The sequence below is a fragment of the Moschus berezovskii genome, chromosome 11 (genome assembly GCF_049115385.1).
Source record: "Moschus berezovskii isolate FMDL1 chromosome 11, NW_MosBer_1.0, whole genome shotgun sequence".
In the NCBI taxonomy this organism is placed as follows: domain Eukaryota; kingdom Metazoa; phylum Chordata; class Mammalia; order Artiodactyla; family Moschidae; genus Moschus; species Moschus berezovskii.
Genome location: NC_142470.1, coordinates 96,341,042 through 96,366,027, shown reverse-complemented (window position 1 = coordinate 96,366,027; position 24,986 = coordinate 96,341,042). Strand labels below are relative to the sequence as shown.

General features: G+C 37.5%; 1 protein-coding gene across 4 annotated transcripts in view; it reads left to right on the top strand.

Moving 5' to 3' along the window:
- The window catches only part of EXOC6B (exocyst complex component 6B), a 762,215-nt gene that overhangs the window by 549,502 nt on the left and 187,727 nt on the right, over positions 1-24,986 (top strand). For all 4 annotated transcript variants that reach the window (XM_088841568.1, XM_055400057.2, XM_055400058.2 and 1 more), the window contains one exon: positions 9,800-9,941. In XM_088841568.1, the coding sequence (XP_088697694.1) occupies positions 9,800-9,941 (142 nt within the window). The remainder of the gene's footprint in view (positions 1-9,799; positions 9,942-24,986) is intronic.

Below are 24,986 nucleotides of genomic sequence, written 5' to 3'. Positions count from 1 at the left end.
TTGTAATAGGCAAAATATGTACAAAACTTATACACTCAAAACTGCAAAACATTATTAGCAAAATTAAAAATCTAACTAAGTGGAAGCGTATACTATGTTTATGGATGCAATATGGTTAATATGTCAGTTCTCCCATTACTAATCTGTGGCAGTTCTTCTCCAGGCTTCTGAGTGAGAATATAGCCTTAATGCTCTAAGCCATCCATTATACATAATAAATTAATATTTCTTATATTCATGTAAAATCATACTAGCTATACCAATCTAGACGAAATTGAGTATAGATCTTAACAAGCTGATTTCAGGATTTATATGAAAATTGAAAGGACCTAAAATAAAATAAAGACTATCATGAAAAAGAAGAATAATCTTTGGAGAACTTTATGCTGCCTGATTTCTATACCTACTCTAAAGTTTGGGCTGTTAAAGACAGTGAAGTATTGGCATAAAGACAGACAAAAAGATCAATGGACCTGAATAGGGAGTCTCAAAATAGACCCACATGTAGTGGTCACTTGATTTTCAACAAAGGTGCCTATGCAGTGGGAGAAAGATGTATCTTCTCAATAGATGTGTTCAAGCAATCCAGTATTTGAATTGACAAGAAAATTAGTAGTGACATCTACCCCACACTATAAATTAAGATGGATTATGCAGGTAAATGTGAAAGCTAGCATAGTAAATTGTCTAAAAAATGTATGAAAATATCTTCAAGACTTTGACTTAAGCAAAGATTTCTTAGAGAAGTCATAAAGGGTATTAACCATAAAAAGAAAAGTTAATACTTTATAAAAATCATACATTTCTGATCATCATAAAAAAAAAAAACCATTAAGAAAGCAAAAAGGCAAGCCAAAGAACATGTGAGAATATTTTCAGTACTTGTAACAAATCAGTCATCCAGAAACTACAAAGACCTTGTACAAATCTCTAAGGAAATGTTAGTTCACACTTTCATCCACCCCCAGTGTGGACAATAAATTTAACTGTGCTTTACAAAAGATATACATTTGTCCAATAGGCCCATGAAAATGTGCTTTTAATAGACTTACTCACAAGGGACTGTAGATTGAAACTGCAATAAGATGCCACTATATGCTGGTAAAATAGGAGGAATTAAAAAGACTTATAATACCAACTGTCAAAGAAGATAGGAGAATGAAATAATACAATCACTCTGAAGAACTTTGACAGTTTCTAATAAAATTAAGCGTACTACTAATGAACTATGATCCAGCAGTTTCACTCCTAGGTATTTTTCCAAGGAAAACAAATAGTTCCTTGAAAGACTATTCATGGGGCTTCCCTGGTGGTCCAGTGGTTAAGAATCCACCTACCAATGCAGGGGACACAGGTTCGATCCCTGCTCTGGGAAGATCCCACATGCCACGGAGCAACCAATTCTGTGTGCCACGAGAACTGAACCGGTGCTCTAAAGCCCACAAGCCACAACTACGGAGCCCTCATTTCACAACTGCTGAAGCCTGTGTGCCCTAGAGCCTGAGCTCCACGATAAGAGAAGCCACTGCAATGAGAAGCCCAAGCACTGCAACACAGAGTAGCCCCCACATCTAGAGAAAGCTCATACGTAGCCGTGAAGACCAAGTGCAGCCAAGTATAAACAAGTAAATAAATCTTACCAAAAAAGAACACTCCTTGACATAAATCATAGCAATATTTTAAAAGACAATTCATAATAGTGCCTACATTGAAATAAACCAAATTGGTATCAATAGGAAAAATGAATAAACAAATTGTGATTTATTCATACCTGTAGGGTTGTTTTGTTTTGTTTTGTTTTTTAATGTATGAAGTTCAAGAAACAGGCAAAACATATCTATGGGCTTTAGAAAAGTTATATCATGGTGTCAGTGTATCTACTGATTTGAAAGGGGCATGAAGAACTTTCACATTTTATGGAAATTTTCACATCTTGATCTGGATGTCGGTTTTAGAGGGTTTTACATGTAAAGGTCATAAATGGAAACAGTGACAGACTTTATCTCCTTGGGCTCCAAAATCACTTCAGAAGTTGACTGTAGCCGTGAAATTAAAAAGATGCTTGCTCCTTGGAAGGAAAGCTATGACAAACCTAGACGGCATATTCAAAAGCAGAAACAATACTTTGCTGACAAAGTGCTGACAAAGTTCCATATAGTCAGACCTATGATTTTTCAAGTAGTCATGTATGGCTGTAAGAGTTGTACCATAAAGAAGACTGAGCGTCGAATTGATGCTTTTGAACTGTGGTTTTGGAGAAGACTCTTAAGAGTCCCTTGGACTGCAAAGAGATCAAATCAGTCAATCCTAAAGGAAATCAAATTGCCAACATCTGCTGGATCATCGAAAAAGCAAGAGAGTTCCAGAAAAACATCTGTTTTATTTACCATGCCAAAGCCTTTGACTGTGTGGATCACAATAAACTGGAAAATTCTGAAAGAGATGGGAATACCAGACCACCTGACCCACCTCTTGAGAAACATGTGCAGGTCAGGAAGCAACAGTTAGAACTGGACATGGAACAACAGACTGGTTCCAAATAGGAAAAGGAGTACATCAAGGCTGTATGTTGTCACCCTGCTTATTTAACTTCTATGCAGAGTACATCATGAGACATGCTGGGCTGGAAGAAGCACAAACTAGAATCGGGATTGCCGGGAGAAATATCAATAACCTCAGATATGCAGATGACACTCCCCCTTACGGCAGAAAGTGAAGAACTAAAGAGCCTCTTGATGAAAGTGAAAAAGGAGAGTGAAAAAGTTGGCCTAGAGCTCAACTTTCAGAAAACTAAGATCATGGCATCCAGTCCCATCATTTCATGGCAAATAGATGGGGAAACAGTGGAAACAGTGGCTGACTTTATTTTCTTGGGGTCAAAAATCACTGTGGATGGTGATTGCAGCCATGAAATGAAAAGACGCTTACTCCTTGGAAGGAAAATTATGACCATCCTAGACAGCATATTAAAAAGCAGAGACATTACTTTGTCAACAAAGGTCCATCTAGTCAAGGCTATGGTTTTTCCAGTGGTCATGTATGGATGTGAGAGTTTAGCTATAAAGAAAGCTGAGTGCCGAAGAATTGATGCTTTTGAAATGTGGTGTTGGAGAAGACTCTTGAGAGTCCTTTGTACCGCAAGGAGATCGAACCAGTCCATCTTAAAGGAGATCAGTCCTGGGTGTTCATTGGAAGGACTGATGTTGAGGCTGAAACTCCAATACTTTGGCCACCTGATGTGAAGAACTGACTCATTTGAAAAGACCTTGATGCTGGGAAAGATTGAGGGCAGGAGGAGAAGGGGACGACAGAGGATGAGATGGCTGGATGGCATCACCGACACAATGGACATGGGTTTGGGTGAACTTCGGGAGTTGGTGATGGACAGGGAGGCCCTGCGTGCTGCGCTTTATGCGGTCGCAAAGAGTCTGAGTTGGGGATGGACAGGGAATCTTGGTGTGCTGCAGTCTGTGGGGTTGCAAAGAGTCAGACACAACTGAGCGACTGAATAACAAGGATCATCAAGCTGTATATGCTTAAGATCTCCATATGTACTGTTTGTGATCATACCTCAATAAAACCATGGATAGCAAACAGTATTTTTAAAAAGTTTCTTGTGTTTCTTGAAAAATGACTGAGAATAAGAGTGAAACAGGTGGGTGAGTCTGAGAACCAGGTTTATGGCATCTGTTACATCCCTCCTCTGACACCTCCTTCCATCTACATCCTAGTTTTCTTTTGACTCTTCTTTCTCATTTGAATTTATTAATTTTTTCATGAAAAATTGATTAGGGATTATTTCCCCTTATTTCTGTTGTGTTTTTCTTATTTTTGATTTACTAGAGGTTCACCATCTCATTGTAGACTCTACTAATGTCATCAAATAACACCGCATACCTTGCCTAGGATATTTTAACTATCACCCTTGGGCTTCATTTTCTTTAGTTGTTAGGGAATATTTGTTTCTCTAAAATAGGGCTTTGTGAATCTTTTGATGAGTGGATATTTATATAGATTCTCTAATTGAATTTGAGATTGCTCTTTAAATAGGATTATAATCCTTCCTAAGACATGGATACAGTTGTAAGAAAAACTACTTGGACAGGATATGTGATTTTTAAGATGGTTTAGATGTAAAGACTTTGCCATAGGGTTTCTGCAGCACATAGGAAACAAAGTTCAAAACATGGGTCCCAGATAACAGGAACATATGGGACGATCCAGAGCTCTGCTCTCTGAATGTGGCTTATAGAATATCCATTCTAAGTAAATAGGAAGTGCAGTGCTCTGGGAATGAACATACCCATGTCTATGGGATACTGAGGAAAAGAAAGCAAGACAACTTCCTTGTTGGGTGAAGAAAGGACAGCCAGAAGAAACTGTCTACTGTCGTGGTCAGGGCAGAAGGTTAAGGAATTAGAGGTACGGGTACACAGAAAGAATGAGCAATGTATAAGGTGGATTTACTTCTCTCTGAGTAGTTCTTCCTTGCCTTGCTAGAACAGTTTCTGTGTCTGAACTTTTCTCTTTCACAGTGAAATAACTCATTAAATAACTAGAGGAAGATAAAATTTGACACATCATACCATAAGCAATGGAGTGTTACTCAGAGAGCAGAGAGGAAAGTTGGTGTGAAAAGACAGCTCTTTAACAGAATAGTTCCTTGCCTTCTTTAAGCATTCCTTACTTTGAAACTTAAGATTATCCACAGAAAGAGAAATTTGGCTTTGACCACTTAAAGTCATGTAGTTAAGATTCTTGATGATCTGGAGCTCAGATCTGATCCCAGTAGGCTGATAGAGAGCTGTGGTTGGGGTTCATTCTAAACATCTGTGAATCCAGTGTTCTTTGGATGCTTTCTTAGATGGAGAAGGGAGGAAAAAAAGTTTTCTTCTTGTCCTCTTCATTCCCTTACCCACAGTCTCAAAACTACAGAAAGACAATATAGCAAGTATCACAAGGACTTTTACTGGAGGCAGAATCAAATGATAAGAGCCTTTGGAGTTTGACAAGGCTGAATTCACATCTTTGGTCTGCAACTCACAGGCGTTTTAATATGGCTTAACTTCTCTACCCTTATCTATAAAGAGAGGGTTAAATACCTCATGGGAGAATTATATGAGAAAATATTTTCAAAACACTTGGCACATACTCAGTGCTCAGTATATGGAAGCAGCCACTCTGGTGATGGTGGTAGGTTTTGTGGTGATACTGTGGGTGATGATGCTCACTTGTATTTACTTCTATGACATAGCACTTAGTATTGTATAATTGAAGTACATAGTAATTGAAAGTTATGAATGCTGAGCTTTCTGTATTTCTTTGAAATTTGTGAGATTCCTGTACATTTTTCTTAGTTGTGTTTAGTTATATCTATGTGTGAAACAATGGATGGTATCTCCCTTTTTGTAGAAGAGAGTGAGATAGCCCCAAAGCATAAAGTTGGATGGCAGTGTGTACCTACTTTGCAGTCTAAAACTGTTGCTTCATTTAGATAGACCAAAATTTTAAATGCCATAGTTTCTTTCCTTGTAAATCACATAAATTTCAAGGAAATGTAGATGCATGAAATGACACTGCAGTAAATCATTTAGTGCAAAGTTTTATGGTACAAGGGAGACTGTAAATAGAGAATAGGAGGTAGATGGAATAATTCAAATTAGATGATGTGAATCTACATATATTTTTGAAGTAAGTGGGTTGATTTGGTTACTGAAGAGCTCCATGGTGAAAATCAAAATCATATTGTCACAGATCTTGACTTGTGCCCAGTGATGGTCCTCACTGTGGTGATAAGCCTGACTTTGAATTAACAATATGAATTTTCACCAATGTGCTCTTATTGGTTTCCCAAAACTTTTTTTTTAAAGGTATTTTAACTGAATTGAGAAGTAGTATGAACTATTTAAGTCCTTTGGCAATTGACTTTCAGTTCACTTAGCTGATATTTATTGACTGTCTTGGAATACGGAAATATTGTAGCTGCATCAAGAGGCAATATGATGTTGCCTGTAGAGCTTTTTATAAGACTTCTTGACTCAAATCTCCCTGCACCCCAGGTTCCTCGTATATTCAAAATATGATGATCGTGCTCAGGTCATTTTTCATCTTCTCTGGCATTCTATTTCTGTTCATGTGTAGTCTCTGTACACTATCATAGCTTCATAGGACATAACCTAGTTGTGATTATCACTGATTTGAAACTGTTCCTGGGGGTATTCAAAGGCAGTTTTGGTCAGATTACGTTTTCTTATGTTCCAGATTCTTATCCTGTCCTAGAGTTTGGAGGTTCATTCCTAGAAAGAATCTACTTCATAAGTAGATTACTTAATAAAGAGGGTGAAAGAACAAATTTTATTGCTTAATGCTTTGATTATTATTGCCTGAGTCTCTGTTTATCCTTTCTTAGAAAACCTATGGATGCTCTGGTAACCAGAAGTAATGGAAACCAGAAGTAAAAAGGGGAATGGGGGAATGAATAGCAGATTGTGAATTAGCAAAGCTCCAAAATGCTTTCTAGAATTAGAAAAATGTTTAACAATGAATATATACATTTCTGTAATTATCACTATGTTTGGAAATAAAGAATTAGCTTGAGTGGGAGGAAATAGGGTGGAAAGTGATTGGAGGACATTTAAGTAATTTAGTATGTTAAGGTAGTATATAGCTTATGGTCAAGTATAGTGCCTTTGGCTCTATTGATATAAACTGATAGATTTGTTTCATGTTAATGCTAAAGTTGATAAGCTGTTTAATATTTTGAGATAAATAATGAGTTTAAAGTATCAACTAACTTATCCTTAATTACACTTCTAAGGAGTGATGGACATAAAAATTCAAACCTTGGTCTTTCTGATAGTGAGCTGTCTTAATTTTATTAGGTCAATTTTGCTTCTCCTTGGCAATCTGTTTTGACTGCTTGAAACAAGCTTTTCAAATGTTATCTTCTCAGCCTCCAGCTTAATTGGACTTTTAGCTCTTTAATTTTTACAACATCTCCTCTTTCAGTTTGTTAGGACCTTTAAATATCTATCTTGGCCTAGATAATTATTTTGGACTTCAAGTTAAAAAGCATGCCCCAGCAGATACTCAGTATTTGAAGAGTTGGCTTCTGAACTATTAATGTCCTACCTGTTTGGACCTTAGTTTTTATGTCTTGGATAACCTGTCAACCCTGTTATTATCTGAACCTGTTCCAGCCCAACTGTTCCAGTATAAGACAGTGTAAGATTTACTGTTGCTTTTTAGGTGATGATTTACTGGAAAGATACAGATTTAGGATTGGGTAGTAGTAACAAATAACTGTATTAGTTTGTCTAAATTTCTTAACCTCACAGAGAAGTGAGGTTTATTCATCTACAAGAAAGGAATAATGCCAACTTCTTGGGGTGATTGGGAGAATTAAGTGAAGTAACATGCCAGTCGCCTAAGACAGAGTGTCTTTCCCTTTTCTCTGCCTTCTGATTGCAGTGTTATCTCTGGACTTACATTTTAGTCTATCCTGATTGCTTCACTGCACTCCCACTCTCATTGTTGAAAAGCCATAGGGCTTCTCACAGCTTTGATCTGCCGCCTTCGAGTGTTCACGTGGGACATAGCCTCACAGCTGCGTTGAGTTGTATGGCTTCCTGGTGGTGCCTGTCTAGGTTCCCAGCATGCCGTTTAATGTGGGTTTCTTTTTGTGACTTTTGCTTCCATTGCCCCATTCTGACTTGGTCTCTGTTCCCTAACTTAAGTATTTCCATTTGCTGTCTTAAATGTGGGTCTTCAGAACATACAGACAGAACCATCTAGAGGAGGAACATTTTTAGAGTGTGTAATGTCACTGTTTATTAGTTATTTTTATTCTATAAAATAATTTTTAATCAAATAAAATTTAGAAAATTTCTTTTTTTTTTTTTTTTACTTTCTCAAAGGTAGAAGCCAGACATACAAATCATAAAATATCCCTTATTTAATTGTGGAAAAAATTGTTGTGGTACTCATGCTGGTGATTATGCAACTAAGTGACACTCAGAAATATCTAGGAACGTTGTAAATCAGAACATACCGTAGGAAGAGCTATTTATAGTTAGGTATTTGGAAATCTGGCTTCTACCCATGTTCCTCTTCATATGTGCACATTTACATTATGAATCGCTCTCATTCTAGTAGAGTCAAGAAATAACCTTAAAGGAATTATCCGAAGTATATAAAAAGGCATGCAAATTTAAAACTTCACTGTGGTATTGTTTGTTCTATTTGTTCAATTTAAAGCCTGCTACTTTTGTAGAAGGGGCTTCCCTGGTGGGTCAGCGGTAAAGAATCTGCTTGCCAATGCAGTAGAAAGGGGTTCGGTCTCTGGGTTCTGAAGATCCCCTGGAGAAGGAAATGGCAACCCACTCCAGTATTCTTGCGTGGGAAATCCCATGAACAGAGAAGTCTGGAGGGCTGTAGTCCTTGAGGTTGCAAAAGAGTCAGATGTAACTTAGCGGCTAGACAACAGCAACAACTTTTGTAGAAGGCCCTGGCCCAGAGAAACATGTGAAAAAAAAATTTTTTTTAATATATACATATATGAAAACTATAGTCAGAATCTGGCCTAATAGAAAAAGAAAAAAAAAACATAAACCATCAACAAGAGAAGAATGGACAGATGAATTATGATATAGTCCTAAAATGGAATACTGTGGAATAATTAAAGGAATAAACTACAACCACATGTATTTCATTTTAAAAAAAATTCACATTCATAACATTGAGAACAACTTGTAGAAGGATATCTTGTGTAGTAATAGAAAGTTCCAAATACATAAAATAAGATGTTGTTTCTTATTATATACTTGTCATATAGTATTTTTATAATACAAATGGTATACTTAACACAAGAAATGGTCACCTCTGGGGAGAGGGAAGAAAATGATTCAAGGAGGCCATATAGGGGCGTTGACTATATTTCTTTTTAGTGGATATGTGTGCTCCTCATAAAATTATATGTATTTTTCTGTATGACTGAAATACTTCATTATTTCAAAAAACAAGGATCCACTGAGTAATATGAGGAGTCAGACTTTTAAAAACTTATCAGGTTTTTCACACCAGATGACAAATAGCAGAAATAAAATGAATATACACCTGGGGAAGAAATGGATATGTCTTCCATACTGTATAACTCAGACCTGGGACTAAAATATAATTCACTAGTGTAAAAATGAATCTTTAAAAGAAATAACAAATTACTAATTTTAATGTCAGTGTTTTATAAATTAGCTTAGAGTGTGTGCTCATAAACTTCAGTGCTTATTTTTTTGAGAAAATTTACCCTTTTATTAATTTTTTCAGAAAACTTTTTTGTTTTAAACCACTCTTTTCATTTTATATGTGTTAAATCATATAGTAGTAAACACTTTGGTTTCTAGATAAGTTAGGAAATTGTTTTCATTTGCTGTTTAAGAACTACAGTAGTTTTGAAGGGATTGCTGAAATTTATTCTCTCTGGAAACATTCCTTCTCAGTTTAATTAAGATTTTGACTATTGTTTATCTATTGTTGATTTAGGGGAAAAAACACTTTGTGAATGAAGAGCTGGGCTTTATGAATTTAAGCTGAGTATTATAGTGACATGACTAATGGTAACGGAGCTAATATTTAAGATGTTTGCCATCAGGTGCTATTAATTTCAAAATTATTTGAAAGGAAGGGTTACCATGATGGGGAAAACCTTTAAAGAAATTTCCCAATTGAAAAATAAATGATTTTAATTTTTGTTGGAATTTCATTTTAATCCATCAACCTTATGATTTGCTTTCTTGTATTTCAGGGAAAGGTGGCCCAGACAGCATGTATGTCAGCTTGCAAGCATTTAGCCACATCTTTGATGCAACTTTTGCTGGAAGCTGAAGTAAGGCAGCTTACTTTGGGAGCATTACAGCAGTTCAACTTGGATGTCAGAGAATGTGAACGTAAGACATTAAACCATCTCTTTGTTTATTAGTTTTACCTGCCTACTCACTTCTGCAGGAAAAATGTTTTAGGTCTGTGGGGTTTTGGTCCTAATGGAGTCAAAGAATATCTAAGTGACAGAAATAATTTCTAGGTCTAACAGTAAGAGTCTGTCAGCAAGCTAATTTGAACACCCAAAAGTGCCTAGGCCCTCATATAGAAAAAAGACCCCTGGCCACATGGAAGTCTAGAGGGGAATACAAGGCAGACATGCATTTCATACACATCAAAGGAAACCTGATTAGTTCATAGACTTCAAAAGAATGCAGTTCTCAACCATTTGCTTTTTATCTTGTAATTTAAAATTATTTTTTCATCTTATGTGCAAACTCTTCTTTGTCTAAAGAACAAATGTAGTATGCATCTATCAGTCAGAAATGCTTTCTGTGACAGGTAGAAACAGAAAACCTTAGACAGAGTAGTTAAATAGGTTTTAATTTTCTCAGAGGCAGTGGGTTGCTGTACTAATTTAGTTGCTCAGTGATGTCATCAAGGACCCAGGCTCTTTTGTTCCCTCTTCTCTGTCATACTTAGGAATATAGAATTTTCCTCCTCATATGTATTATAGTCAGAAAGGACTCACATTCAATGGACAGAAAAGGTGCCAAGATCAGCTAGTCTTTTTTTATTTAAAAAATTAAAATCTTTTCAGTAAACCCCTAACAAACTTTCCTGTATGTCTCGTTGATCAAAATATAGTTGTATAATATTGAAGAAGTGAATGAGTCTTATTTTCATGTGTAATTAGTAGATTTATCACAGTCCAGATTCTAATCTAGTTTCATAAATAAATAAATTATTCATTAAATGCAAAATATATATATAGTTGTATGGTCACCTCCAGCTCTCAGGGAGGCTGGGGGATTGAGTATCTGGCAGAGTGAAAGAGGAGCATCATTCCTGACATAGTTCATTTATCATGAATCATCTACTTGGAATTAAACATGAAATCAGACTTTGGTTAGCAAAGAAGGAAGGGATGAAAAGTGTTGTAGTGTTCACTGTGCCATCAGTGAGAAATGAAAATGAACTAAAATGATATGACTTCTGGAAACTTCTGTTTCTAGAAAAATTAAAATAGTGAAAAATTAAATAAGTGTACTAATACTTCTGCCTCACCTTTTTATTTTTCTACTGCTTATTGGTTTCTTTTGGTGGACATTTTTTTTTTTTAACGCACCACACAATGGCAGGATCTTAGTTCTCCAACCAGGTATTGTACCTGGGTCCCCTGAAGTGGAAGCGTGGAGTCCTGACCACTGGACTGCCAGGGAATTCCGGCTCTTGGTTGACTTTTGATGCCTGGAAATTAAGGCTATGCTATTTTTAATTAATTAAATAAGACTTCCAGTTCCAGCGTCACAGAGTAACAGTTATCAAAGTCACCCTTTTGCCATCAATTCAGTTCAGTTCAGTCGCTCATTCATGTCCGACTCTTTGCGACCCCATGAATCACAGCACGCCAGGCCTCCCTGTCCATCACCAACTCCCGGAGTTCACTCAAACTCATGTCCATCGAGTCGGTGATGCCATCCAGCCATCTCATTCTCTCCTCCTACCTCCAATCCCTCCTAGCATCAGACTCTTTTCCAATGAGTCAACTCATCACATGAGGTGGCCAAAGTATTGGAGTTTCAGCCTTAGCATCAGTCCTTCCAATGAACACCCAGGATTGATCTCCTTTAGAATGGACTGGTTGGATCTCCTTGCAGTCCAAGGGACTCTAAAGAGTCTTCTCCAGCACCACAATTCAAAAGCATCAATTCTTCGGTGATCAGCTTTCTTCACAGTCCAACTCTCACATCCATACGTGACCACGGGAAAAACCATAGCCTTGACTAGATGGACCTTGGTTGGCAAAGTAATGTCTCTGCTTTTTAATATGCTATCTAGGCTGGTCATAACTTTCCTTAAATAGCTCTAAAACTGGATTAACTGTATGAAGCAACCTTTTTCATGCATTAGACAGCAGACAGCACATGACTATGATCCTTCAAAGGGGAAGTGCACAAGGTAACCTTGACCTTTGCTCTTGTTTTCTGTCTAAGGGCACTATCCAGACACAGCACAGAAAAGTAGAACCCCTATAAAAAGCTGTGTTTTACATAGGAAAATACCCAGAGATTGGCATATAGGACTGCTGAGACAGCTTAGCTTAGGTTTATGGACCAAGGTACCATAGAGCAAGGAGTTGCAAGGAGTTGTTTAGAGAGATAGCTCTAGAAATATGCATTGGAGATCCCTTGAGTCTTTGATCAAAAATGAAGTTGCCATGTGTGGTGTAAAACTCTGGGAGGCTTAGCAGAGAATAGCCACTAAGGAGCTATGAGCTGAATAGAAATGCCAGATGTCACAGAGTGCTAGGAAGCACTGGAATTCTGACCAACCAGAGTGGAAAGACCACCTTAACATATTGTGCATTCAGTAATACCCTTGAATGTTAGGCATTAAGAATACTTTTCAAGCTCTGGAGTAAGAGCTAGTCTTGATCCACCCTAATAAAGCCTAATAACAAGACTTGACAAGATGAAGGTAATCTGCCAGTAAAATAACTGCCTGCCAAAACATTCAAGAGTCTTTGAAGGAAGAGGAACATGAAAAAGTTTTCAGATTCCCACCATCTAGCATCTACAATTCCACATCAAAAAACTAAAATTTGGGACTTCCCTGGTGGTACAGTGGATAAGAATCCACCTGCCAGTGCAGGAAACACAGGTTCAATTGCTGGTCCAGAAAGATCCCACATTCCGCTGAGTGACTAAAAGCCTATAAACCATGACTAGTGAAGCCCATGTGCCCTAGAACCAGCAGGCTGCAACTACTGAGCCTGCATGCTGCAACTGCTGAAGCCTGTGTGCCTAGAACCTGTGCACAGGAGAAACCACTGCAATGAGAAGTCACTCACTGCAACTGGAGATTAGCCCTCGCTCTCTGCAAGTAGAGGAAGCCCGTGTGCAGCAATGAAGACGCAGTGCAACCAAAAAATAAGATAAACATTAAAAAAATTAAAACCCCTAAAATATGACAAATATGTAAGGAAATATGAACCATAACAAGAAAAAATGAAAAATAGAAATAGATCCATTGATTATACAAATGTTGAAAATAGTGGACAGGGCCTTTAGAAAACAGAATATAGTCAATAATATAAAAGAAAAGGTGGAATGACTGTAGCTCAAATCTTTTCCAGGTTTGATTAAAGAAGTATTAACTCACTGATTTAAAAAGCTTAACAAATTTTAAGCAAGATAAACGTATAGCCACTCCCAGACACATTATGGTCAAACCACTAAAAATAGCAACAAAAGAGAAAATCTTCAAAGCAGAAGAAAATACACATTACATAATAAAGAACAATGATAAGAATTAGAAACAATTCAATCTAGAAATCAGTAGAAGAACATCTTTACAATACTGAAAGAAAAAGAAAAAGTCTGTTAACCTTAACTCAAAGATTCTTTTTCATGTGAAAAATATCCTTCAACGATAAAGGTAAAATATAGACATTTTCAAATAAATGGAAGTTGAAAAAATTTGTCACCAGAAGATCACCACATTTAAAAGGGTTTTTCAAGTTGGAAGGAAATTATACTACCTGTCACCCCAGCTCTGCAGTGAAGATAACATTGTTCAAAGATGTAAAACCACAGTATCTCTTTTCTCACATCTTTTTGTAGAATCTTGACGCTTCTAAGAATTGACGTCTGTTAGAGAGAAGTGCACAGTATTGTATGCATATTCAAAATTATTTGAAAAAATAATCAACATCTAATTCCCCTTCTCTTGAATCTGGGCAAGCTTGTGACTTGATTGTAACCCACATTATGTGGCAAAAGTGGCTTCTGTGGCTGGATCATAAAAGACAATGTAACCTCCATGGTCTTAGTTAGCTGCTGTGTAACAAGTCCCTCTACCCTAAGGCGTCCATGCTGTGAGGAAACCTCAGCCAGCTCATGTGGACAGACCACATGCAGGAACTCTGGTATATGACATATAAAACTGTATGCTGTTGCTACTGTATTTTGTTGTACTCCTTCAAATAGTGCTAGATTTTGTTCTGACCTGGAATTGCATTACTGGTTGGATCCTTTTGATATTTGTTTTTCGTTTATATTGGGTCTAGAGCAGCCTTTGGTCTCAGTCAGATTTAACCCCAAATCTAAAGCAATGCCCTTTGAAATATGCTACCTCATTACCCCAAGTATCTGAAGATATTTCAACTTTGGCTTGTGGAAACCCAAAGTATGCCTGGCTATATAAGAACTCCACAAATTATTCTGCCATTTCTTTCTCATAATTCTTTCCCCAGCCTTGGGTAGTTTCTTCTCATACATGTGCATATTAATCTTCAGCCAGGTATTCAGTGGGACCCTTTTGTAGTTTTCCTCTTGCAGCTCCCTTCACATGGTCATTGGTACTGAAAATACTAGTTGCCTTGGCATCCTGGACTACAGTCTCTGACTTTTGAACTCAGACTAGCATGTTTGTTTGGGTTCCCTCCCTTTGCCCACTATGCATCATACCTAGAAACTGCTGCTGGACATGCTCACCTGGTTTGTTTTCTTTCTGTCTGGGATCACAGCCCTGCATTGATTGTTATCTAATATCTAAAACCATTCTTTCAGATTCTTTGGCCAGTTTTCCAGTCATTTGTGTGTATATATGTGTGTAGTGGGAAGATGAGTCTTATTCTTATTACTCCTTCATGAAATTAGGTGAATTCCATCATGACATTAAATGAATTCCATGGTGGAATTAAGTGAATGTCTTTTCAAGGTTTTACTTTTTAGTTTATATGTTTTTGGAAGTAATATCTCCTTTTTTAAATTTCCAGGTTAAGAAAGTACAAAAAAATTATCATAATCTCATCATTCAGAAATAAGTACAATTCCAGGGATTGCATCCAGGCATGATAACATCCAGCTGCTGCTGCTGCTAAGTCTGACTCTGTGCGACTCCATAGACGGCAGCCCACCAGGCTCCCCCGTCCCTGGGATTCTCCAGGCAAGAACACTGGAGTAGGTTGCTATTTCCTTCTCCAATGAACAAAAGTGAAAAGTGAAAGTAAAGTCGCTCAGTCGTGTCTGACTCTTAGTGACCCCTTGGACTGAAGCCTGCCAGGCTCCTCCATCCATGGGATTTTCCAGGCAAAAGAGTACTGGAGTGGGGTGCCATTGCCTTCTCCGATAACATCCGGCAGCCATGGAATTTTTTCTAGAGGTCATTCACTGGATTCCTTGCATCTAGTTAGCCAAATTTTTTCACCTGCCTCTGTCTTAGCCAGTTATTCCCCAGGAGAATGAAAACATGATTGGATAAACCAATCAAAATTGATTCTTAATGTTAAATATGAAGTTATCCTTTTCTGAATCTTGAGGAATAGTAGAACCTCATTGTGATATAAATAAAAGGGAGAAAAACAACCAATTGTTGTTACTGTTGTTGTCCAGTCACTAAGTCGTGTCTGACTCTTTCTGCGGCACTCCAGGCTCCTCTGTTCTTCAGTGTCGCCCAGAGTTTGCTCAGCTTCATGTCCATTGAGTCCAGTGATGCTATCTAAAACCATTTCATCCTCTATCACCGTTTTCTCCTTTTGCCTTCAATCTTTCCCAGTACTAGGATCTTCTCCAACGAGTTGGTTCTTTGAATCACATGGCCAAAGTATTAGAGTTTCAGCTTTACCATCAGTCCTTCCAATGAATATTCAGGGTTGCTTTCCTTTAGTATTGACTGGTTTGATCTCCTTGCAGTCCAAGGGACTCTCAAGAGTCTTCTCCAACACCACAGTTCAAAAGCATCAGTTCTTCATGGTCCAGTTCTCACGGCCATAAATGAGGACTGAAAACACCACAGCTTTGACTATGCAGACTTTTGTCAGCAAAGTGATGTCTATGCTTTTTAATACACTGTCTAGGTTTGTGAAAGCTTTTCTTCCAAGGAGCAAATGTCTTTTAATTTTATGGCTGCAGTCACCATCCACAGTGATTTTGGAGCCACGAAAATAGAGTCCGTCACTGCTTCCACTTTTTCTTCTTCTACTTGCCGTGAAGTGGTAGGACTGGATGCTGTGATGTTAGTTTTTTTTAATGTTGAGTTTCAAGCCAGCTTTTTCACTCTCCTCTTTCACCCTCATCAAGAGGCTCTTTAGCTCCTCTTCACTTTCTGCCATTAGAGTGGTATCATGTGCATATCTGAGGTTGTTGATGTTTCTCCCAACAATCTTGATTCCAGCTTGAGCTTCTTCCAGCCTGGCATTTTGCATGATGTACTCTGAATATAATTTAAATAAACAACCAGTACCATTGGTTGAATAGGAAAATCTGATGAATGATTGGGAATTACTTGTGACTGCATTTTTGATAGAGCTAAAAAGTAAAGAGGGATGAAGGGTGATAAACTAAAATATATTAGCCTCGAGGAGGAGGAGCACTGAGAGAATAAGGAAAATGCCCATCTTATAGCCCAATTTTGAAATTCATTTTATATGGAAGAATGAGCAGTATCTACTTTAGGCAATTTATAGGTGATTGGTATCCTTAGTAGAGAGCCATATTTCAGTTAATATTGAGGAAGACAGACCATTTAATGAAAAGGTGGAAGCTGTGCAAATAGTTTGTTAATTTTGGAAAAGGAGTTCCAGGGGCCAGTGTCGTATCTGAAAAGCCATTCAATATCTGTAATAGCCTTTTGTAATTGGGATCAGCTTGAAGCTATTACTTTGCCAACAAAGGTCCGTCTAGTCAAGGCTATGGTTTTTCCAGTGGTCATGTATGGATGTGAGAGTTGGACTGTGAAGAAAGCTGAGTGCCGAAAAATTGATGCTTTTGAACTGTGGTTTTGGAGAAGACTCTTGAGAGTCCCTTGGACTGCAAGGAGATCCAACCAGTCCATTCTAAAGGAGATCAGTCCTGGGTGTTCATTGGAGGGACTGTTGTTGAAGCTGAAACTCCAATACTTTGGCCACCTCATGCGAAGAGTTGACTCACTGGAAAAGACCCTGATGCTGGGAGGGATTGGGGGCAGGAGAAGGGAACGACAGAGGATGAGATGGCTGGATGGCATCACCGACTTGGTGGACATGAGTTTGAGTGAACTCCGGGAGTTGGTGATGGACAGGGAGGCCTGGTGTGCTGCGATTCATGGGGTCGCAAAGAGTCAGACACGACTGAGCGACTGAACTGAACTGAACATTTGTAAAGCATGACAGTGCCTCTAATAACCCTATTACCACTGAAATTTTTTCTCCATATATTGAGGAGCCTCTAAAGTTCATTGATTTAGAATTTAATGTTTCATTTCTGATTGGCATTAATTTGTCTGTCAAAAAACTTTTCATGGACATTTATTTTAATTTAAAAGAAAGAATTCTGTGTCTTTTGCTATACCATCCCCCTCATTTTCTTCTTTAGATGCTCAGTGGTCTATAAAAAATCTTAAAGAAATGATACATAAGATTCAGAGAACTGTACAGAGGCGTATTAAAGCAACTCCAAATGACAAGATAATTAACACTTACATCTTTCTACCCAGTGGTGTGTACGTGAGGTATTTTTGCTATTGTCTGTGAGTCCTTGGAAGAACTGTATAGGTCTTAAAAGAAATAAAACTTTGGACAAGATAGAATGCGAATGTATCTTTAGTGTTTGACTTTAGTGTTTGACTCTGAGGTCTGGCCTGCCACTTTGTTAGATTCAAATACTTAGACCGAATTGTATGCATACAAGCATGAGATAATCAATTAGTATAGTATAGTCATTAAGAACTCAAATTTTAGAGTCAGCTCAATCAGATGGATTCAAGTCACCACTTCAAGTTTTTAGTGTGATCGTGTATAAATTATTTAACCTCTTACAGCTCCATTTATGAAATAGCTGCAATAATAGTACCTAATATTACAGGAATGGGTTCAGAATTAAATGAGATAATGCATGAAAGAGTTTATTTCATTATTGTCAAAACATTAAATATGCAGTGAGGAATAACTTCTCCTATTGTTATCATTGTCAGCAGCCACAGCAGGAAATAAACATCCAGCAGCTCTCAGAAGGTCCTTTGCAGACCATGCAGACCTTTGTCTGCAGTATGTGAATCAGTTAGGTTTGGAGATACCCTTTTATTTGATTTATGTTGTGCTTTTTTGTAGCTGTCTGTCAATTATTTGGAAATTTATCATCCAGAACTGATAATTTTCTAATTCTTAGCTTATGCTTTTGCAAGAAATCAATTAGTTAGCTCAGATGTTTACTAGAGATGGTACCTACTGCTTTGGATACCACCATCTAAGAATGTTGTTGATTTCTTACTGACAGACTGTCAAAACAAGTACCTTTAAGGTGACAATTATTAGGACTTAGGAGATATGAAGAAAATATTCCTTTTCCTTCAAAAATTGACAGAAACCTCTCGGTATTTCTTCTCTGTTTGAGTTTCATCTTATATTCTCCATATGTTCGTATGTCTTATATGTAGTTTTGGATATTGGAACACTGGATCCCAACAGAGAAACTGGATTTTGAATACTAGCAAGTCTTAATGACCTAATACCTCCTTGATCAAACTTGGGCAATTGTATCTTTCATGTATTAGAATGTTCAGTCTGTGCCTGGCTTTGGAATTTCCAAACCTTTTATTTTGCATATTCTAAAAATATGGAGATCTAGGTTCATATTCAGGCTCAACTACTTGTTAACCAAGTACTGATTCAGTAATTTATTCATTTATTCAGCAAATTCATGTGAAGCCCCTACTCCATGCAAAGTACCGTGCCGGAGGCTTGAAACAAAATGGGAAACCACTGAGGTTAAATAGAAGAGTAATGAATCTGAATTCATTAGATATGTGGTTTGAAAAGGAGCTCTCCAGTTTATCAGGAGCCTCAGAGAGCCGTTTTAAGCCTGTTGCAGTAGTTCATGATAGAGATGATTTGGAAGCTTCAGCATATTTACGCATCATAATTCAAGCCATTGGAGTGAATGAAGCAACTCATCTAACCTCTCTGAGTCCATCAGTAAACTGGAAATGCTAATCCCTGTATATTTTTCTCACAGGATTGTTATGAATTCAAATGAGATACTATACATAAAATCATTTGTATATAGCCATGGAAATTTTATTTATTATAGCTGTCATTTCTTTATCCATGAGCTTTCATATGTTTTTATCTGTTTTCTTTCCCACTTCCACTGTTATATGATTTATAATGTTAAATATTTTCAGATTTTAATAATCTGTTCACGTTCCTAAATTGTTTGAAAGATTGGTGTGTTAAAAATATAGCAATTAAACCAAATCCAGGGGACATTTGGTTGTGAGGAAATGGCAGCAATTGCATCTTTTTAAATTTACCATAATCCATCTTTTCCCAGGGCCCATCAGCCTTTTGCACAGAATAAACCAAGTCCTTGTACAGAAAGGTTAATAGTATGCATCTTGCCAAATTCCCAGCTCTTTGATGTTCAAGTTATTTTGGTTTGCTATTTTGGAAAGGAGCAAGGACTCCAAAGCCTTGTATTTCACCCTTCTTACCATAATAACCCTTGCTTTGCAGGTCAAGAAACCAATGTGGAGAATCTGCCTAAACTCAGGACTTAATAAAACAATTTCAGGTTAGATTCATGACTTTACTGAGTGAATTATGGTGTAAAATATTGGCAGAACACCATTTGTCACTTAACTCCATAAACCCCACTCTAACTGAAAGATCAGATCACTTTCTACTTTCCTAGAGAAGCAGTTTTAGCTCAAAGTTGGGATCAAATATTCCACTACTGAAAAGTCTGAATTTTCTATCTCTTTGTATATATTTACTAAAACAAATGGCTGCAAGTTTCCCTTGTGGTATAGCAGGCTCTCCTCTGACTCAGGTGTGAGATGTTTTAGCAAATCTTACTGGGGCAGACCTTAATAGGCTTGCTTATGATTTTGCAACTGGAGCTTCTGAACTAAAGAGTCTTTATAAAGTGATCTTTCTGAATTTTAAGTACTAAGCCCAAATACCTGCCATTTGAGGTAACTGTACTCACTTTTTATTTTTTCTGTTACTTGAGTCCAGCTATCCTTGAGTAATTAACCTCTGTATAGTTAATTATCCCCATAGACTCCCCACAAGAGTCTGTTTGAGAACTTCAGGCATCCCTTTACCAATCTCTTCCTGGTGAGAGGGAGACAGAAGAGAAGTGAGTCCTCAGGACCCCGGTCAAGCATCACAGAACCATATGTGACAGGTCTCACATCCATTCTTCTCTTACAACCTTTGAAGTTTACATTTGCAAAAGGAAGTTTGATCTTTAATAACTACACCAGTGTTAAACTCCCTGGTGGCTCAGATAGTAAGGAATCCACCTGCAGTGCAAGAGACATGGGTTCGATCCATGGGTCAGAAAGATCCCCTGGAAAAGGGAATGGCTACCTACTCCAGTATTCTTGCCTGGAGAATTCCATGGACAGAGGAGCCCAGCGGGCTACAGTCTATGGCATTGCAAAGAGTTGGACACGACTGCACAACTAACACTTTCACTTTTTACATTTTTCAAACCCAAACTGCATCAGCTAACCAAACTGTTAAAGTGACTTCTAGCTCATGTATTAAATCAAGCCTCTCCAGTGAGATGCCTTGTAGTAATTAACTTGTCATTCAAAATTACGTTTAGTTGTCCTTGACTAAGTAGTACAAAATGCATATCCACACCGTTGGTTTTTTCCCCCCCTAGAGATTCCTTAGAAAACTCTTCCATTTCTTTCTGAATGTGTTCTCTGCTGCTCTTATTGAGCATATCACCTTTGAGGCCATGTTGTGTTTAGATCCTAGTCATGAGACAATATTCAGTAAGGGGCAGAGCAGAGCAGAGTGCTACCCTTCTGTGGCAAGGGAGACGCAACGCAAAGCATTCTGGAGAAGGCAGAGGAATCAAGGTTTCAAAATTTATCTTAGCACCCTTGCATTTATCAAGGAAATGTGGTGAAAGTATGAAGGCAGCTGGTGTACCAGTTCATAACTTGAAAGATCAGTTTGTTCCCCATTTTCACTCTGTGTTGCCCAGTGTTATTAAAAGCTTTTACATGCAAACTTTTCATTTTCTTCAGTTTAGTTAAATCGAACAATGTCAGGACAACCTGAGAAGGAAGTGGCAACCCACGCCAGTATTCTTGCTGGAAAATCCCTTGGACAGAGACGCCTGGTGGGCTATAGTCCATGGGATCTCAAAGAGTCAGATAAGACCGAGCAACTAATGCTAAATTCTAGGACAACCTAATCCTCCAAAGCTTCACCTTCAATGAGAACTTGTTCCCAAGTGACTCAAGATAATACCTTAATTATGAGCTTGGCTGCCATATGCCACTGACCACTAACTTCTCATCCTAGGAAATGAAGGGATATCTTAATACCCTTTTCCCTGCCATCACTTGTTAATAAATTCCAAATATTCTACTTTTAAATAAAGTCTTTGGTTTGCCAGCTCAATCTTCAATCATCTGTCTTAATTAAATTATGCTCATTTGCATGGAACAAAAATTTACTCAAAGTAGTTCAAAAAAAAAGGAGGGCTTATTTTGAAAACATGGATTTCATCAGTTCAGTTCAGTTCAGTCGCTCAGTCGTGTCCGACTCTCCGCGACCCCATGAATCACAGCACGCCAGGCCTCCCTGTCCATCACCAACTCCCGGAGTACACTCAAACTCATGTCCACAGAGTCGGTGATGCCATCCAGCCATCTCATTCTCCGTCGTCCCCTTCTCCTCCCACCCCCAACCTTTCCCAGCATCAGAGTCTTTTCCAGTGAGTCAACTCATCTCATGAGGTGGCCAAAGTATTGGAGTTTCAGCTTATAGGACCCCAGAAAAAGATAAATAGCAGATCATTTAGGTTAGGGATCATGTCTGCTCACTCCTGTCTCCTTAGTCTCTTACATAGTACCTGACATATGGTATTTACTTAATATTTATTTATTGGATGAATAAAAATGACTCAGCAACTACCCAGGTTTCTGGATCTTCTCGGTCAGCTCTGACGATGGAAGGGAATAGAAATAAGAAGTGGCTTGGAATGGATGTCATGTGATGTGAACAGCAAGACAAACAGGGATGTAGTTGGAACCCTAAGGAATATTCTCTTAGGAGAATGGACAATTGGCAACTTGAGTACACATATCCTACCAACTTCTATGGATTATAAAGCCATTCTTGCCAACAACAGTCACTTTTTGATATATCACCTGTATAATATATAATAATTAAAATCAGAAGTGATGCAAACAGATTGGCCTTTGACATCAATTTGTTTCTATCACTTCTGATTTTTATCGTTATAGTTAGTAGTTTGGACATATTTTATTCCTCTTCTAAACCTCAGTTTCTCTACTTATAAAATGAATTTACAATTATACTATGTCACAGACTTGTTCAGTTGATTGAGTAATTAATACATAACAAATGCTCAGTAGCTGCTAACTGCTATCCTCATTGCCTGTGTCATTATCATTGTCATAAAGAGTATTAACCTGGAAGGAAAGTTGTATTATGACCTCTTTTGCCACTAATTTGCTGTGTGATCTTAGTAATTCATTAAATCTGAATTTGGGCTTCCTGTTTATAATATGAGAACACTTGGCTAGATTGTTTCTGAGTTTCTGTTTAGTTCTGGTTTCCATGGTGGCTCAGACAGTAAAGAATCTGCCTGCAATGCGGGAGACCTGGGTTTGATTACTGAGTTGAGAAGATTCCCCTGGAGAAGGAAATGGCAAATACTCCAGTATTCTTGCCTGGAGAATTCCATGGACAGAGGAGCCTGGTGGGCTATTTAGTATTATAGTTTATCATGGGAGGGAAGATTGTGTGTATATGTTTATGTGTATGGAAAGTTATTATAATTTATATTAATTGTTATATTAAATGAGATAATGTAATGAAATGCTTTATAGATCCTAATACATACATATTTATAAGCACCAGTAAATATTAAATATGTTTCTTGTAGTTTTTATTATAGTTATATATGATAACATGTTCATCAGGGAACAGAGTATATGGAAGTAGAAAGCAGGCTTTGAGTGATTGCCATCAAGGGCTCTTATAAATTTAATGATCATTGGAATAGGGTCAGTAATTTTTTTCCTCAAAGAAAGTTTCTGTATAATTAAGACAAGATTGTCTCAGGCTGCTTTATGCTGTTTACTCTGGATAATATTAGTTTAGGAAGAAAGCAAGCTGTCTAGTCAAGACCTAAAGCACTATGAAAAAAGTGAAAGTGTTAGTCACTCAGTTGTGTTAAACTCTTTGCAACTCCATGAACTATGTAACCTGCCAGGCTTCTCTGTCCATGGGCTTCTCTGGGCAAGAATACTGGAGTGGGTTGCCATTCCCTTCTCCAGGGGATCTTCCTGACCCAGGGATCAAACAGTGGTCTCCTTCATCTCAGGCAGATTCTTTTACCATCTGGGCCATCAGGGCATCCCCTAGAAATGTCAGTGTGGTTTTGGAGAAAATCAGAGTTGCCATGGTGAAACGCGTTCTTTTGGGAACTTACTAGAACCTGAGTACTAATATAGTACTTATATGAGAAATAAATATTTTAAAAATTGGCTTTCTATAAGATTTACTTTAATCTTAGAAATGTTAAATTATTGTAGCAAATGGCATCATTACATATTATGGGATTCTTGTGAAAAGTCTTGAATTTACTTCCTTTCCTATTAAAGCATAGGTTTTATGTTTTATCCAGAAGACACTTTTCAAATTGTATCTTAATTATTTTAATTGTACTTCTTCAAGTCTTGAAAAGAAAGCCCTCTTAAGCCCTCTTAAGAATATAAGGCTTGAAGAGAGACAAATGGAGAAAGTTTGAGCCCAGTAAAATTTTAAACCTCATCTTCCTAAGTTATATCAAAATAATAGATGCCTCTTTTGCTTGAGGATATGTAATGCCTGAAGATGCAAATTTCCTGTTGCAGACTACTGAAGGACATTTTGTATATTCAGTATCATTAATTTCAGATCCCTTAGCTTCTATCCTCGGCCCCATCTTTCTAAATTGCAGTTTTAAAACAAGCTTTCCTGTTCTGCCCTCTTCCATCTGAGAAACATTACAGTGGAAAGATTGATGATAGACTTCGAGTTTGTATGCAGAAAAATAAACTTGCTTCCTATAATTTGCAGTGTTCTGCACATGTGAAAATATAAGGATAATTAGTTGTTATTGCTTTAATGTGATGGAGACAATAACTTGTTCTATGAGACAAGCTCCATGGCTAATGAATTTTGTCTTTTGGTTGATTGACTGGTTAATGGAATCAGAAAGAAATATTTTATCTTCTTCTTCAGAAAAATGCTTTCATTTTCTGTTGGAAATGTACAGGGATTTGGATGGCCACTCTGTTAGAACACTTCTTTCTTTATTTGTTCTATCGTTTGTATACCCTTTTTCTCAGTTTTGTTCTATATTCTTGTTTCTCATTCTCATGTTGACTCAATATTTGCAAAGACACTCACATTTGCAAGGAGAAATCATTAAGTTGGCAGTTATATATGTATATGTATATATATTATATATATATTATAGTTATCAATATTTCATTCATTCTCTGCATTCCTTCCTTTCTCTGCAAGAACTGGAACACTGTAGATATTCTATACAAGAAACCAAATTTAAAACTGAAGTGCAGTGGGAATGTATGGGATGAACATAGAGGCCATTTTTCTGAGAGGTACTTTCTCACTCACCCAGCTCTCAATCAACCTATGCAAAGGCTTCCCCAGAAACTTACAGGTTGTGTGACTTTGTCTCTTTCCCTCTTCCTAGGCCCTTACTAGTTCTTTTTAAAAGTAGAATTGAGCTTGTATTCTCAGATCTAAAATGGTGTGGGAAGAACACAAACTGCAGATATCTTCCTTCTGTCAAAAATAGGCAGTACAAAACCCTGCTTTGTTCGCTGTTGTCTTCCCACACCAGCAAGGTTTGTCATGCTAGGTGCTGCGCTATTATGATGTGCCTTTCTTAGCCATGAAAAAC